At 46.2% G+C, this 18,220-nt stretch overlaps 1 protein-coding gene across 3 annotated transcripts in view; it reads left to right on the top strand.

The window, feature by feature from the left end:
• TXNDC16 (thioredoxin domain containing 16) overlaps positions 1–17,929 on the top strand; it is a 171,013-nt gene extending 153,084 nt beyond the window's left edge. For 2 of the 3 annotated variants that reach the window (XM_073609963.1, XM_073609964.1), the window contains exons 20-21: positions 2,151–2,341; positions 16,809–17,929. In XM_073609963.1, the coding sequence (XP_073466064.1) occupies positions 2,151–2,341; positions 16,809–17,062 (445 nt within the window). In that variant the 3' untranslated portion in view covers positions 17,063–17,929. Of the gene's footprint in view, positions 1–2,150; positions 2,342–16,808 lie in introns of those variants that run through there. The other variant, XM_073609965.1, reaches the window with a different exon arrangement.
• Positions 17,930–18,220: the final 291 nt, after the last annotated feature.

Here is an 18,220-nt window from a genome sequence, read left to right as displayed (position 1 = left end):
TGTGAGCAAACAGAGAAAACCTCCTAAGGTGCAATAATGGACAAGACGGTCCATTAAGGACAAAAAAAGGGGACAATCTAGTGCTCTCCGTTTTACAGGTTTAAAATAAACCTGTAAAACGGAGAGCACTAGATTGTCCCCTTTTTTTGTCACAGGTCATAACTGGAAAAGGTCTGCCCAGTTATGACCCACAATCTAGTGCTCTCCGTTTTACAGGTTTAAAATAAACCTGTAAAACGGAGAGCACTAGATTGTCCCCTTTTTTTGTTCTTATGTTTGGGGAGACCATAGGCTGGACCATATGTGATCAGTACCCCAGGTGTGAGTCAAAAGCTGTGTGACCTGTTACAGGTCAAGTCTGAGGTGAGAGGCTGGAGTATCTGTGGTGGATGGGCTACAATCACCGCTTTACCGTCTTGTCCATTAATGCACCTTAGGAGGCTTTCTCTGTTTGCTCACATACAAGATTTTTTCATCACTGGATAATTTTATGGACTATTATTTCTATTGCGCTGCACTATATTTTGTTTATAAATTAGAAATATTGTAATATTTATTTCCAGTCAAAAGGTGGAGCTATAGGCTCCTTTACACATTTACCAGGTTAATCGTAAATTCATTCTGATTTAGCCTTTACCAGATTCTGATGGTAAAAGGTGATATCGTGGTGTGACATATTGTGGAGTGACTTGAACACTCCAGAACACTCCAGTCAGCACTCTCAGCCATTGGCTGAAACTTTTCCAGTTATGACCCTTCGACAGAAGCTAACCAAACGATTTTCTTCTGTCGGATCTGGCTGCCGTACACACGGGCCGAATATTGGGCAGTTTCTATGTAAACGTCCGATGCCTCCCAACATTCTGCCCATGTGTACTAGGCTTAAGTGTTAGTTCACCTTTACAGAAAAAATAAAAAGGTGAACTAACACTCTACACCTAGTTGGAGCCCCCCCCCCCCCCCAATGGGGAGGATGTAGAGATTTATTAAAAAGAATAAAAGACAAAAAAATTGCACTCGCTAGTTAAAAGTGGCTTAAAGGAGTTGTAATGGCAGAAGGTTTTTTTAATCTTAATGCATTCTATGCATTAAGATAAAAAACCTTCTGTGTGTAGCAGCCTCCCCAGCACCCCCCTAATTACTTACCTGAGCCCCATCTCTCTCCAGCGATGTCCACGAAAGTCTAAGCAGTCCGGGACACTCCTCTTGATTGGCTGAGACACAGCAGCAGCGCCATTGGCTCCCGCAGGCTGTCAATCAAAGTTGGCCAGCCAATCAGGGAAGAGAGGGGGCGGAGCTCTGTGTCTGAATGGACACACGGAGCTTTGACTCAGCTCCAGTGCCCCCATAGGTACCTGCTAGCTATGGGGACACTCGATAGGAGGGAGGGGCCAGGAGCAGCAAAGAGGGACCCGAGAAGAGGAGGATCAGGCTGCTTTGTGCACAACCAACTGCACAGAGGAGGTAAGTATAACATGCTAGCCTTTACAATCACTTTAAGGCTTGTCATAAACCTATATTGGCCTCCATTATGATCACTGTGAGGTTGCAGAGCTCGGTATGCAAGTGGCTTGCTGAAGCAGAGTTCGGCTGGGAAGCTGTTAGTGGAAGTACAGCTGACAGGCATCAGGCTGGAACATAGGCAGCAGCGTCTTCCAGGTGTAGCAAGATGGCTGCGGCTCCAATCAGCACCGCTCTTGGCTTTTTTTTTTTTTATATTATAGGAAGCCTGTGATATGAAGAAATATCCAAAATGTAAAATTCTGTTATAAATAAAACTTGTATCCTTTTGAGATGAGAAGAGAGGGATGTGCTGACATGTGCAAAGCCAGCACCTTTCTTTGTAGTAGAGCAGAGAAGAATTTGGGCAAGGCTGACAACGCCACTTGGGGTTTCAGTGCAGCGCAGCACATTTTCTTTTCATATACTGGATCTTTAAAGGCACTGTGTTGTCAGCTCCAACAAGAAGTTAGGAGCTCACTGGATTCCCTCTGTATCATTCAGTACGTACTTTTATAAAACATGTAAATGTGCGCATATTGGAGATCTGTGGTCAGGCACACATTTTGAATATGCAGCAAATGCACTTTAATACTGCCAGTGTGTACATTACATAAAAGTGTGAGTCAGTTTTATTATATATTTTGCAGCAAGGAAACTCCTGTGGCATATGAGATGCTGAAGAAATACTTTGGTCTGATCCCACACCTACCAGTGCTTGTTCTGGTTACCTTTGGCACACAAGGACAAGTGTTTGCACTCCCAGCAGATCAGCCTATCACTGAAGTTAATATTTTATATTGGCTAGAAATGGTAAAGGCTGGAGAGGAAGCCCCAATCTGTAAGTATTTGTGAAACTTGTCTGCATGATACTTGCCTGCACCATGGAAACACCCTGTATTACATATTTATATACAGTATATAAAGGTGTGAAAGCAGGAGTCTCAATCTGGCGGCCCTCCAGCTGTTGCGAAACTACAAGTCCCATTATGCCTCTTTCTGTGGGAGTTATGCTTGTAACTGTCAGCCTTGCAATGCCTCATGGGACTTGTAGTTTCGCAACAGCTGAAGGGCCGCCAGTTTGAGACCCCTGTGTTAAAGTGTTACTAAACCCAGAACAGTAAAATCAGTCTGTATATGCAGTAAAGAATGCTTGTTATACTCACTGTGGAACCTATGGGGTTAATCCTGCACATTGTGTGAAAAGATCATGTCTTCTCTGATTCTACCCTTCTTCCACAGTCCCCAATACATGCCCTGATAGTACAGAGCCTTGGAGTCACTCTGCACATGCTAAGTTTGGTGTGTATTGCTAGAGGGTTATTTCTTTTTTTTTGGGGGGGGGGGGTGCATGTGATCGGCACAGGGCCAAACAGCACTGTCCAGACAGAGTGTCAGAGGGTCATGCAGCCTCATAGGACAGTCAGAGGAGAATGAAAGCTTTAACCAGTGCTCAGCCAAACACTGATAGAAGTCACAAGATTGCTATTTACTGCTGATGAGAAAAGGTATTTAGCAGTATTTACTAAAATAATTGCATTTCCATGTTCTGTGTACTGTGGGAGACCAGATATAGTGAATGCAGGGTCCTGGGTTTAGTAACACTTTAAGCAAATAATGCAAAACATGATATAGAACGCAGGTTTCTAAGCTGAAAATTGAACTAAAATCCAATTTGACAAATACTGTTAAAGCAGTACTCCAGTCCTTCAGTCTTGCACAGTTGTACTGGCTCCCCAGTACTTAAAATTGCTTAATATGATTTTACTGCACACGGTGAGCTTCTCACTGTGTGCATCAGAAGCTACAAGCCAGATAGAGCCCGCTTCATTTCCTAGCTGGAGGATATCTAGCATCAAGGTTACCATTTTTAAAGATAGTGCTCCTTTCTGCTGGCCACGCACATAGCAATAAGAGATTGATCAGTCATAGAATTGATAGTTTCAAATAATGTTTCTTTCATCACACCTAAGAAAATGACTGTTTTGGTCAAATTTTATTGGATATTCTTCTTGAACCAATTATTCACATTTCAACGAAAACATTTTATTGATTAAACCACCCATTTAGTGCAAACTAAAGATGTTATTCTTTCACCAAACCATTATCCTATTGAATGAATGTCTCTCCAAAGTAAGATAAGTGCCCTCTTAGACAGCTATTACTGTAACAAGTGTCATTATTGGATGATTTCTTCTTTATTCTTGGTCCAATGACAACTCATTATTTTGTTTCTTCTATACTTTCATTTCCAAATAAAGAGGGTAAAGAGAGAAACAGACAACAATAAAAACTTGACAGGAGTTTCAACCCTCATGGCTCTATCCAAAAAAAAAAAGAAAAAAAAAAAGAAAATGGCTTTAGATACACTTTAAATGAACCTGTAGTCAATAAAATACACTATTATTATTATAAAGGATTTATATAGCGCCAAAAGTTTGCACAGAGCTTTACAATATAAAGAGCATACTGTTATAATGCAGTTTAATACAGAAGGATTAGGATGGCCCTGCTGATGGAGCAAGCCAGCAGTAAAGCAGGCAGCTAGGACATAACTTTTGTTTCTCTCTCCTTCCCTGCAGGGCACCTTCATATTACATAGTTAGGTTGAAAAAAGGCACAAGTCAATTGAACTTAACCAATAGAAAAATGAATAAAGAAATAGAAAACCAGTATATTTCTTAAAGTTTTCTTCAAACTATTGTTACAATGCTTTGAAAAAGTATTCATACCCCTTGAAATTTTCTAAAAACGTAATTTTATTTTATTGGGATTTTTTTATGTGATAGACCAACACAAAGTGGCACATAATTGTGAAGCGGAAGGAAAATGATAAATGGTTTTCAAAAGTTTTTTACAAATAAATATCCAGAAAATGTGTGGCGTGCATTTGTTTTCAGCCCCCTTTACTCTGATAGCCCTAACTAAAATCTAGTGGAACCAATTGCCTTCAGTAGTCACCTAATTAGTAAATAGAGTCCACCTGTGTGTAATTTAATCTCAGTATAAATACAGCTGTTCTGTGAAGCCCTCAGGCTGGGTTCACACTGGTCCGACAAACGCTCCGACATTGGGAGCTCATGTCGCATGACGTGTGAAATTTAATGTTTCCCTATGGGAGCCGTCCGAACTGGTCCGACACAAGTCGTTCCGACTTTAGAAATGCTCCCTGTACTACTTTGGTCCGACTTTGATCCTACTTCAGCCTATTGACTATCATTGAAGTCGGATCAAAGTCGGATTGCCGTCTTGCATGATCCGACTTCGGCACGCGACTTGTGCTCAGATGTTCTTGAGGGGGAACTCCGCGCCAAATTTTAAATAAAAAACCGGCATGGGTTCCCCCTCCAAGAGCATACCAGGCCCTTGGGTCTGGTATGGACCTTGAGGGGAACCCCCTACGCCGATAAAAACGGCGTGGGGGTCCCCCCCAATCCATACCAGACCCTTATCCGAGCACGCAGCCCGGCCGGACAGGAATGGGGGTGGGGACGAGCGAGCGCCCCCCCCCCTCCTGAACCGTACCAGGCCGCATGCCCTCAACATGGGGGGTTGGTGCTTTGGGGGAGGGGGCGCGCTGCGGCCCCCCACCCCAAAGCACCTTGTCCCCATGTTGATGAGGACAAGGGCCTCTTCCCGACAACCCTGGCCGTTGGTTGTCGGGGTCTGCGGGCGGAGGGCTTATCGGAATCCAGGAGCCCCCTTTAATAAGGGGGCCCCCAGATCCCGGCCCCCCCACCCTATGTGAATGAGTATGGGGTACATGGTACCCCTACCCATTCACCTAGGGAAGTGTCAATAAAAAAAAACCACAGTACACAGGTTTCAAAATTAATTTATTGGGCAGCTCCGGTATCTTCTTCCGACTTCTCCCGGTGTTCCGCCTCTTCTCCCGGGCCCCGCCGCTATCTTCTTCCAGCTCTATTGCCAGCGAGGGGCCCGGTCTGCTGCCGCTGTCTTGTCGCCGCTGTCTCGCCGCTTCTTCTCTTCATCTCTTCTTCCGATGTTGACACGACGCTCTCCCCGGCTGGAATGCTCTCTGTGCGCTCTGCTCTGACTTATATAGGCGGTGACCCCGCCCCCTTATGCCGTCACAGTCTCCGGGCATGCTGGGACTGTGACGGCATAAGGGGGCGTGGTCATCGGGTGATGACCACGCCCCCTAAAACGTCACAGTCCCAGCATGCCCAGGGACTGTGACGGCATAAGGGGGCGGGGTCACCGCCTATATAAGTCAGAGCAGAGCGCACAGAGAGCATTCCAGCCGGGGAGAGCGTCGTGTCAACATCGGAAGAAGAGATGAAGAGAAGAAGCGGCGAGACAGCGGCGACAAGACAGCGGCAGCAGACCGGGCCCCTCGCTGGCAATAGAGCTGGAAGAAGATAGCGGCGGGGCCCGGGAGAAGAGGCGGAACACCGGGAGAAGTCGGAAGAAGATACCGGAGCTGCCCAATAAATTAATTTTGAAACCTGTGTACTGTGGTTTTTTTTTTTATTGACACTTCCCTAGGTGAATGGGTAGGGGTACGATGTACCCCATACTCATTCACATAGGGTGGGGGGCCGGGATCTGGGGGCCCCCTTATTAAAGGGGGCTCCTGGATTCCGATAAGCCCTCCGCCCGCAGACCCCGACAACCAACGGCCAGGGTTGTCGGGAAGAGGCCCTTGTCCTCATCAACATGGGGACAAGGTGCTTTGGGGTGGGGGGCCGCAGCGCGCCCCCTCCCCCAAAGCACCAACCCCCCATGTTGAGGGCATGCGGCCTGGTACGGTTCAGGAGGGGGGGGGCGCTCGCTCGTCCCCACCCCCATTCCTGTCCGGCCGGGCTGCGTGCTCGGATAAGGGTCTGGTATGGATTGGGGGGGACCCCCACGCCGTTTTTATCGGCGTAGGGGGTTCCCCTCAAGGTCCATACCAGACCCAAGGGCCTGGTATGCTCTTGGAGGGGGAACCCATGCCGGTTTTTTATTTAAAATTTGGCGCGGAGTTCCCCCTAAAGATTCATACCAAACACAGTGCCGGGCATTGGCGGGGATCCAAGTCGGATCCCCGTTCATTGAAAGTCGGACACATGCCGGCTTCATGTCGCAGGGCAAAGTCGGATCCAAAGTAGGACGGCTGTCGTGTCGCACCAGTGTGAACCCAGCCTCAGGCTGGGTTCACACTATATTACACGACAGTAGTACGACTTTCATCCTACTTTGCTCTGCGACATCAGTCCTACATTGGTCCTACATTGATCCTACATTGGTCCTACATCCATCCGACTTTGATCCGACTTTTCAGATAGTATGCTTGTCCTTTGACCAATTAAAACTAACACACGATGGGAGGGGCTACAGCAGGGGGCAGGAAATAACACAATATCGTATGTCTTGGTGTGAATCTTGAGGGGGAACTCCGCGCCAAATTTTAAATAAAAAACCGGCATGGGTTCCCCCTCCAAGAGCATACCAGGCCCTTAGGTCTGGTATGGACCTTGAGGGGAACCCCCTACGTCAAAAAGACGGCGTGGGGGTCCCCCCAAATCCATACCAGACCCTTATCCGAGCACACAGCCCGGCCGGTCAGGAATGGGGGTGGGGACGAGCGAGCACCCCCCCCTCCTGAACGAACCAGGCTGCATGCCCTCAACATGGGGGTTGGTGCCTTGGGGGAGGGGGGCGCGCTGCGGGCCCCCCCACCCCAAAGCACCTTGTCCCCATGTTGATGAGGACAAGGGCCTCTTCCCGACAACCCTGGCCGTTGGTTGTCGGGGTCTGCGGGCGGGGGGGGCTTATCGGAATCCGGGAGCCCACTTTAATAAGGGGGCCCCCAGATCCCGGCCCCCCACCCTATGTGAATGAGTATGGGGTACATGGTACCCCTACCCATTCACCTAGGGAAAAAGTGTCAATAAAAAAAAAATACTACACAGATTTTTAAAGTAATTTATTAGACAGCTCCGGGGGTCTTCTTCCGACTTCGGGGGTCTCTCCGGTTCTTCTCCGCGCTCTTCGGGTCTTCTGCCGGGCTCCTCCGCTATCTTCTGCTCTTTTGCCGCTCTTTTGCTATAGCGGAGGAGCCCGGTCTGCTGCCTTCTTCTCTTCGGGGGTCTCTCCGGTTCTTCTCCGCGTCTTCTGCCAGGCTCCTCCGCTATCTTCTGCTCTTTTGTAGCTCTTTTGCTATAGCGGAGGAGCCCGGTCTTCGGTCTTCTGCCCTCTTCTCTCCTTCTGATGTTGACACGACGCTCTCTCCGGCTGGAATGCACTCTGGGCGCTCCGCTGTGACTTATATAGGCAGTGACCCCGCCCCCTAAAACGTCACAGTCCCAGCATGCCCAGGGCATGCGGCCTGGTATGGTTCAGGAGGAGGGGGCCGCTCACTCGTCCCCATCCCCATTCCTGACTGGCCGGGCTGCATGCTCGGATATGGGTCTGGTATGGATTTGTGGGGACCCCCACGCCGCTTTTTCGGCGTAGGGGGTTCCCCTCATGGTCCATACCAGACCTAAGGGCCTGGTATGCTCTTGGAGGGGGAACCCATGCCGGTTTTTTATTTAAAAATTGGCGCGGAGTTCCCCCTCAAGATCATCTGAGCACAAGTCGCATGCCGAAGTCGGATCATGCGAGACGGCGATCCGACTTTGATCCGACTTCAATGATAGTCAATAGGCTGAAGGGGGCGGGGTCACCGCCTATATAAGTCAGAGCAGAGCGCACAGAGAGCATTCCAGCCGGGGAGAGCGTCGGGTCAACATCGGAAGAAGAGATGAAGAGAAGAAGCGGTGAGACAGCGGCAACAAGACAGCGGCAGCAGACCGGGCCCCTCGCTGGCAATAGAGCTGGAAGAAGATAGCGGCGGGGCCCGGGAGAAGAGGCGGAACACCGGGAGAAGTCGGAAGAAGATACCGGAGCTGCCCAATAAATTAATTTTGAAACCTGTGTACTGTGGTTTTTTTTTATTGACACTTCCCTAGGTGAATGGGTAGGGGTACCATGTACCCCATACTCATTCACATAGGGTGGGAGGGCCGGGATCTGGGGGCCCCCTTATTAAAGGGGGCTCCTGGATTCCGATAAGCCCTCCGCCCGCAGACCCCGACAACCAACGGCCAGGGTTGTCGGGAAGAGGCCCTTGTCCTCATCAACATGGGGACAAGGTGCTTTGGGGTGGGGGGCCGCAGCGCGCCCCCTCCCCCAAAGCACCAACCCCCCATGTTGAGGGCATGCGGCCTGGTACGGTTCAGGAGGGGGGGGGGGGGCGCTCGCTCGTCCCCACCCCCATTCCTGTCCGGCCGGGCTGCGTGCTCGGATAAGGGTCTGGTATGGATTGGGGGGGACCCCCACGCCGTTTTTATCGGCGTAGGGGGTTCCCCTCAAGGTCCATACCAGACCCAAGGGCCTGGTATGCTCCTGGAGGGGGAACCCATGCCGGTTTTTTATTTAAAATTTGGCGCGGAGTTCCCCCTAAAGATTCATACCAAACACAGTGCCGGGCATTGGCGGGGATCCAAGTCGGATGCCCGTTCATTGAAAGTCGGACACATGCCGGCTTCATGTCGCAGGGCAAAGTCGGATCCAAAGTAGGACGGCTGTCGTGTCGCACCAGTGTGAACCCAGCCTTAGGCTGGGTTCACACTATACTACACGATAGTAGTACGACTTTCATCCTACTTTGCTCTGCGACACCAGTCCTACATTGGTCCTACATTGGTCCTACATTGGTCCTACATCCATCCAACTTTCATGAACAGGATACTACTTTGATCTGACTTTTCAATAGTACACTTGTCCTTTGACCAATCAAAACTAACACACAATGAGAGGGGCTACAGCAGGGGGCAGGAAATAACACAATGTCGGATGCCAAAGTCGGATGGTTAGAACAAGGATCCGACTTTGATCCTACTTCAATGATAGTCAATGGGTTGGAGTAGGATCAAAGTCGGACCAAAGTAGTACAGGGAGCATTTTCAAAGTCGGACCGACTTGTGTCGGACCAGTTAAGACGGCTCCCATAGGGAAACATTGATTTTCACACGTCATGCGACATGAGCTCCCAATGTCGGAGCATTTGTCGGACCAGTGTGAACCCAGCCTAAGGCTGGGTTCACACTATACTACACGACAGTAGTACGACTTTCATCCTACTTTGCACTGCGACATCAGTCCTACATTGGTCCTACATTGATCCTACATTGGTCCTACATCCATCCAACTTTCATGAACAGGATACTACTTTGATCCGACTTTTCAGATAGTACACTTGTCCTTTGACCAATCAAAACTAACACACAATGGGAGGGGCTACAGCAGGGGGCAGGAAATAACACAATGTCGTATGCCAAAGTCGGATGGTTAGGACAAGGATCCGACTTTGATCCTACTTCAATGATAGTCAATGGGCTGAAGTAGGATCAAAGTCGGACCAAAGTAGTACAGGGAGCATTTCTAAAGTCGGAACGACTTGTGTCGGACCAGTTAGAACGGCTCCCATAGGGAAACCTTGAATTTCACACGTCATGCGACATGAGCTCCCAATGTCGGAGCGTTTGTCGGACCAGTGTGAACCCAGCCTTAGTGAACAAACAGCATTGTGAAGGCCAAGGAACACACCAGACAGGTCAGGAAAAAAGCTGTGGAGAAGTTTAAAGCAGGGTTGGGTTATAAAAAAATATTCCAAGCTTTGAATATCTCACGGAGCACTGTTCAATTCATCATCCGAAAATGGAAAGAGTATGCCACAACTGAAAACCTACCAAGACATGGCCGTCCACCTAAACTGACAGGCCAGGCAAGGAGAGCATTAATCAGAGAAGCAGCCAAGAGCCCCATGGTAACTCTGGAGGAGCTACAGAGATCCACAGCTCTGGTGGGAGAATCTGTCCACAGGACAACTGTTAGTCGTGTACTTCACATATCTGGCCTATATGGAAGAGTGGCAAGAAGAAAGCCATAAGAAGACCCATTTGCAGTTTGCGAGAAGCCATGTGGGGGACACAGCAAACATGTGGAAGAAGGTGCTCTGGTTAGATGAGACCAAAATTTAACTTTTTGGTCTAAAAGCAAAACACTATGTGTGGCGGAAAACTAACACTGCACATCACCCTGAACACACCATCCCCACCATTAAACATGGTGGTGGCAGCATCAAATTGTGGAAATGCTTTTTTTCAGGCGCGACAGTGAAGCTGGTCAGAGATGATGGGAAGATGGATGGAGCCAAATACAGGGCAATCTTAATAGAAAACCTGTTATGCAGCGTACACACGACCGTTTGTTCCTTCGGAATGAACTCTGGCGGTTTTTCGACGGAGTTCCGCTGAAACGGACTTGCCTACACACGATCACACCAAAGTCCGATCGTTTAGAACGCGATGACGTACGACGGGACTAGAAAAAGGAAGTTCAATAGCCAGTAGCCAATAGCTGCCCCTGCGTCATTTTTGGTCCGTCGGAATTGCATACAGATGAATGGTTTTCCCGATAGGAATTGATACCGTCGGAAAGATTTAAAACATGTTCGATTTCTAGGTCCGTCAGAATTTTCGAAAGAGAAAGTCAGATGAAGCCCACACATGATCGGAATGTCCGATGGAATGATTCCGTCGGACCTTTTCTGCCGTAAAGTCCGGTCGTGTGTACGCGGCATAAGAGTCTGCAAAAGACTTGAGACTGGGGCGGAGGTTCTCCTTCCAGCAGGAGAACGACCCTAAACATACAGCCAGAGCTACAATAGAATGGTTTAGATCAAATCATATTCGTGTGTTAGAATGGCCCAGTCAAAGTCCAGACCTAAATCCAATTGAGAATCTGTCGCAAGACTTGCAAATTTCGGTTCACAGACCCTCTCCATCCAATCTGACAGAGCTTGAGCTATTTTACAAAGAAGAATGGGCAAAAATGCCACTCTCTAGATGTGCAAAGCTGGCAGAGACATCCCCAAAAAGACTTCCAGCTGTAATTGCAGCGAAATGGGGTTCTACAAAGTATTGACTCAGGGGGGCTGAATACAAATGCACGCCACACTTTTCAGATATTTTATGTGTAAACATTTTGAAAACCATTTATCATTTTCCTTCCAGCTCACAATTTTGTGCCACTTTGTGCCAGTCTATCACATAAAATCCTAATAAATATATTTACGTTTTTGGGTGTAACATTACAAAATGTGGAAAATTTCAAGGGGTATGAATACTTTTTCTAAGCGCTATACTTTGTAATGGGGTCTTGCTAGGTTATCTCCTTAAACAAAACTGCTCTGCACCTTGGTGATCTTTGATCTCTTCCATGGGTATTAGGTAGATCTCTACTGCCAGGGTTGCCTACATGATCTAAATCTCCCTTCTGCTTACCCTCCCCTACCTTTGAGCATACCTTTGCCTCCTGCTGCCATCAATTTTGCAGTGGATGAGAGGAAGGTACATAATGTGAAGCATTCTATTTGGCACTTCACAGCACAATTACCGATGCAGTATGGGGCATGATTTTTCCAGGAACTGCAGCAAATGACACATTCTTCAGTATTCGCAGGACACTGGAGAGGTAAGTCGCTTTTTTTTAATCTCGCTTTTCAGGGGTGGGGAGGCCCAAGGCCTAGAGCAGGGATATGCAATTAGCAGACCTCCAGCTGTTGCAAAACTACAAGTCCTAACATGCTTCTGCATCTGGGTGTCATGCTTGTGGCTTTCAGTCTTGCTATGCCTCATGGGACTTGTAGTTCTGCAACAGCTGGAGGTCCGTTGATTGCATATCCCTGGCCTAGAGAGACAATAGTGGGGGAGGGCTGACGGATAGACTGTACACGGCCCCTGTCAAGTAGGCTTTGCGGGGCCACAATGCTTTTAATAGTGGCCCGGTTCAGAACTCTAAACCCACAATTGATCCAGGGGGATGCAAAACACTTTGTAAAGCATGGTCTAAATTGCTACAACAGGGAATAAATCCTTTCTGACCCCCTAAAGCAATTGGAAGTCCCAGATTAACAATCTCTGGTGTTATTACTTATAAATATTAATAGCTGTGCATCTAGAAACACATTCACCGTTTTTTTTTTAAACATCTGCTTAGATAGCTAGATTTAGCTCCTGATGTTCTGAGGTGTCTAGTTAACATTTTTACAGTTCTTACTGTGAAGGTTAAACCTCTTTTCCTCCAGATGCAGACAAGAGTGCCCCCTTGTCATTTGCAATGACCTTAATGTGAGCAATTTTGCACCAATTAATTTTGTGGACCATTTATGCATTTAAACAAGGTGATATCCCCCCTTTAACGCCTCTTCTCAAGAGAAATTAAATTCTGTTTATTTAATCTTTCCTCGTTGCAGAGTTCCTCCCAGACCTCATTTTAGTTTAGTTGCCCTTCTCTGTACGCTCCTCAGTCCCGCACCATCCACTTTGTAAACTGCTGCTCAAGCACTAGCATTGTCTATGCAAATACCAAGTTTCTAAAAGTCAAGGCATAAGCACGTGCACACAATTGGTGTGGTGCCACTTTAAGGACTGTTGCTGCCTTTTTCTCGAACCTGCGGGTTCATATTCCTTTATGGCAGTGATGGCGAACCTTGGCACCCCAGATGTTTTGGAACTACATTTTCCGTGATACTCAGTTACACTGTAGAGTGCATTAGCATCATGGGAAATGTAGTTCCAAAACATCTGGGGTGCCAAGGTTCGCCATCAGCGCTGTAGGGCCTGCTGCTCCCAAACACCGCTCACGTGGTACAGTTGTCTGTGAAGGCTAAAATCAACTTTATCGTTCCATGTACAGACACTCTACCCAGCTGTCTCTCACTGACACTTTTCGCTCCCTAGTGGGGCTTAATCACAGAACTCCACGATTAAGCCCCACTAGGTGGAAAAATGCAGCAGAGAGACACATACCTGGTTGAAGTGTTTCAACATATACTGGAACAATAAAGATATTTGTAGCCTTCACAGAAGTTGTGTTGCAACACGAGACATGCTTATAAGTTCCCACGCATACATAACAATGCCCAAGCTTTTTGATATGATGTCTGGGCCTCTGTTGCCAGGAAGTGTATGGTTTTTCAATACCGTTAGTGCAACTGTCAGAATTTTTAACTTCCCATTATCCCCTGTGCACCAAAACATGCAAAAAGAAGTGCCAGGACTATATTCGAATCGGGCTCTACCTGCCTGGAGTTTGCATGTTCCCCCTGTTCCTGCGTGGGTTTCCTCCGGGCACTCTGGTTTCCTCCCACACCCCAAAGACATGCTGGAAGATGAATTGGCTCCTGTTTAACCACTTAAGGACCAGCCTTGTTTTGGATTTTAAGTGTTTACATGTTTAGAACAGTTTTTTTTTTGCTAGAAAATTAGAACCCCCAAACGTTATATATGTTTTTTTTTCTAACACCCTAGAGAATAAAATGGCGGTCGTTGCAATACTTTTTTTTGCACCGTATTTGCGCAGCGGTCTTATAAGCGCACTTTTTTTGGAAAAAAATCACTTTTTTGAATAAAAAAATAAGACAACAGTAAAGTTAGCCCAATTTTTTTTTTTTTATATTGTGAAATATAATGTTACGCCAAGTAAATTGATACCCAACATGTCACGCTTCAAAATTGCGTCCGCTCGTGGAATGGCGTCAAACTTTTACCCTCAAAAATCTCCATAGGCGACGTTTAAAAAATTCTACAGGTTGCATGTTTTGTGTTACAGAGGAGGTCTAGGGCTAGAATTATTGCTCTCGCTCTATCGGTCGCGACGATACCGCACATGTGTGGTTTGACCACCGTTTTCATATGCGGGCGCTACTCACGTATGCCTTCGCTTCTGTGCGCGAGCTCGTCGGGACAGGGGCTTTTAAAAAAAATATATATATATATTTTTATTATTTATTTTACATTATTTTATTTATTTTTACACTGTTTTAAAAAAAAAAAATTGCGTCACTTTTATTCCTATTACAAGGAATGTAAACATCCCTTGTAATAGAAAAAAGCATGACAGGACCTCTTAAATATGAGATCTGGGGTCAAAAAGACCACAGATCTCATATTTACACTAAAATGCAATAAAAAAAAAAAAAAAAGTCATTTAAAAAAATTACATTGAAAAAAATATGCCTTTAAGAGGCGTGGACGGAAGTGACGTTTTGACGTCGCTTCCGCCCAGCAGTGTCATGGAGACGAGTGGGCGCCATCTTAGCCTCACTCGTCTCCAGGCACAGAAGGGAGACGGACGCGATCGCCTCCGCTGCTACTGACGGCTCCGGTAAGTGGCAACAAAGTTTGGACGTACATCGGCGTGCGGCGGTCTGGAAGTGGCTAGATTGGCCCTAGTATGTGTATGTATGGATGTGAGTTAGGGATCTTAGATTGTAAGCTCCTTGAGGGCAGGGACTGATGTGAATGTACAATGTATATGTAAAGCACTGCGTAAATGGCACTATATAAGTACCTGTAAAAAAAAATGAATAACTATTAATCTAACATGTTACAAATGCTAGGAGCTGTTCAGGAAACCTTACAGAATAAAGCTGGCCATACACACAAAGAGTTTTAATACACATATAGGTTTCCCCATCCACATCAAGCAGCATAGATGGATGAATCTCCCACTGCCGACTATCGTATTCCAACAGCCGGCACCCACGGCTGTCAGAATATCCAAACAGTGACTGCAACTGATCGTCCAACTTTTTTCTGCCTCATTTCCTTCAATTTCACAAATTTAAAGGGTTTAGGATGCTGGAAAGGGGGCTATTCTGCTAGCAGGGAGCGCACTCTTGGCACAGCTGTTTTTGCACTAATGAACAAAAATATGCGGCAGCTAGGTGCCCACCCGCTCTCGCCGCTGTCTCCCTCCTCCCTGGCCATTGGCTCCCACTGCTGTCAATCAAATGCTGTGACAAGGGAGCAGGGTGCGATGCTGAGCCACCCAGTCTGTGTCAATAGACGCAGACGAGGCAGCTCCGAAGCAAGCACGCACTGGGCCCCGAGGGAAAGCGGCTTTCCCTGGGGGCACTTGCCGAAGAGGAAGGGCCTGGAGCGCCAGCTGGGGACCCCAAAAGAAGAGGATCGCTCTGCTCTGTGCAAAACCATTGCACAGAGCGGGTAAGTATACGATGTTTGTTATTTTTATTTATTTTTTAAAAAATGAAGCTTTAGGCCTCATGCACACTGGACGTTATAAAAAAATGCCAGTAGCGTTAGCTGTCGAAAGCTGTAGAATACGTTTTGCAGCGATTTTGCAGTGGCGTGTTTCAGCGTTTTTTAGCTATTGCGTTTTTTTAGCTTTTTTTTTTTTGGTAAAACTACTCCCACAAAAGCTTACAGCTCAAAGCACGTTTTTCAGTGGTTTTAAGCATTTATCAGAGTTCAAGCTGAAAAGCTCACCCCACTAGTTCTGGGGGGTTTTTTTAAAGCCAGAAAACACCCCTGCAATAAAACGCGGATAACAGCCTGTGTGTGCATGGACACATAGGATAATATGCTGGAGAGTTTACTGGCTGCAGAAAAAAACCCAAAAACAGCAGCTGTAAAAACGTCCAATGTGCATGAGGCCTAAATGTGGCTTTACGAATGTGCATGACTTTATCAGGTGAGAGATGTTCATTCATAGGAGGTGGAAAAGAGAAAGAGGCAATTGCCAAGCTGCAGGCTGTAAATATTAGTGTTACCCTTCAGCTTTTAAAAGTGGTAGTGTAGTGTAAGGCTGGGTTCACACATATGCGAATTGGATGCAGGTTTCCCCTAATCCAGTTTGCTTGACAGGAGAGTGTGACCGGCTTTCAATGGAGCCGGTTCACACATCTCCGGGGGCGGGCGCAGTTCGCAATGAAGAAGGGTCCTTTGTGTCTTCTGGTCCAATTCAGGTGCGAATTCACGCAAAAATTCAGACCTGATTCGTACCTGGGTGAACAGGGATGCACCGGACCCCCTGCTGTGAGCCACGGCTGCAACATATGTGAACGGAGCCTCAATCATAAGAGTGACTGAAGAAAATTACATGTGTTTCTCAGATCAGTTGTATGTATATCATCCAAGTATTTAGCCATTTAAATGGAGTTATCCTGGAAAACCCCTTCAATTCACTAGAGAGCAAAGTTGAAGTCACTTTTAATAGTGACTCCCTTTCTGATTCATTGTCCAAAGGTCGGGATCACTGATTCATCTAGCTGTGTTGTGCTTTTAAGTTCATCATACACCCATACTTCCTGTTGTCTGATATAAGTTCTTATAGTGAATAATGTCTGCTAGTGGTTATGTCTAGCATTGTTTTTCAGCCTTAACTGAATCCACAACTGTTTTGACTGCACATTCCAGAACAATTTGTTTTTTATATTGTTGTGTTTTCAGATTCCTTATCTAATGAAGACTGGGGTCCTCCACTCCCAGACTACGATTTCCTTGCCATGATGGATGCTGCCGACCCCAGCTTTGCTGCTCAGAAAATTCGAATAAGCATGAAGCCCCGCAAACGTAAGAAGGCAGAACTATCCATCGATGACGAAGGTGCAGACGCCAAACATCGGACAGGAAGAAGTTTGCGTGGAACTGTTCCAAAGTTCTTGGAGCATGAAGAGGTTTCTGAGCAGCACACGGAACTTTGAGTCTGACACGCATTTAAAGTGAACCTGTCCTGACAGCAAGACCTGCAATGGTCATTTTAAACTACTAAAGAGCCCAATGAATCTTTCAGTTTAAATCAGCTAAATACATTCCTTGCGCATCAACACAAAAGGTGTGCAAAGTCTTACAGTTGGTTTATTTATAAAACATCGTAGATAGTAAAGCCTTTTCACTTCTAGTATGCTCTGCAGAGGTCCATCATGCTCCCTGCTGATTTAGACCTGTAACTCTGCAACCAGCTAAGATCTTGCTCCCTGCCGATGGGAGAGCTCCAGCTCTGAGTCTGAAATCTCGTAACAATGGAATCTGTTGGAGGTTGGAGTTGGTTGTTTTGGCATAGGGGATTTTTCTAACTGAGCAAGATATCTACCCATTCATTGTCATCTTAATTGCTGCAATATTGTTAAGCTTACAGGGAAATTGAGGCCATTTCATAATGACCATAGAAGGTGTATGGAGCAAATATCTCTCAGTCAAAATCTCTAAAGGATATAAGGAGGCCAGTGAGTGGTTCCACTTTCCACTGCAAACCCACAATTAAAATATACATTTTGGGTAGACTGTCCCTTTTAAACGCTTTACCTCATGTCTATTATCATTTGTATACTTAAGACACAAATAGAGTACAGTACCCATACAGCCATTCCAAAATCTTTTACCGAGCAGGAACTGTGGTTGCTGTGAGTTACTTTGCATTGGTTTAACCAATAAACTTCATCCATTTCATTGGTTCTCATATTACTAAAAACGATACAAACACAATTCGATATGGTAGCTTCTAGATTTTCAGCTATTTCAGTGTATTCTGGATTGTATCAATCTCATCATAAATATTCCTTAAAATCACAGTCTAAGTCTAATCATTTTAAATATGCTAATGTAACAATATGTCTGTAAAATGTTACACTTTACATAATCCCCAAAAAGACCACCATAACTTGGAACCAAGTTAATTAGTCTATATCTATGTAGAAGTTTGGAAAGTGTTAAAATTGGAGTTTATTCACTCTATTGAAGAAAAATTGGATGACTCGCGCTATGTGAATGAATGTATGTGTGACCGGTTCGTCACACAAAGTACTAAATACACAATATCAGTGAATATATATACTGTCTGTGTAGTGATATATCACAATCAG

This window comes from Aquarana catesbeiana, linkage group LG13, assembly GCF_042186555.1.
Source record: "Aquarana catesbeiana isolate 2022-GZ linkage group LG13, ASM4218655v1, whole genome shotgun sequence".
NCBI lineage: Eukaryota > Metazoa > Chordata > Amphibia > Anura > Ranidae > Aquarana > Aquarana catesbeiana.
Note: the sequence above shows the minus strand (reverse complement) of the source record. Positions and strands in the feature narration are given on the sequence as shown.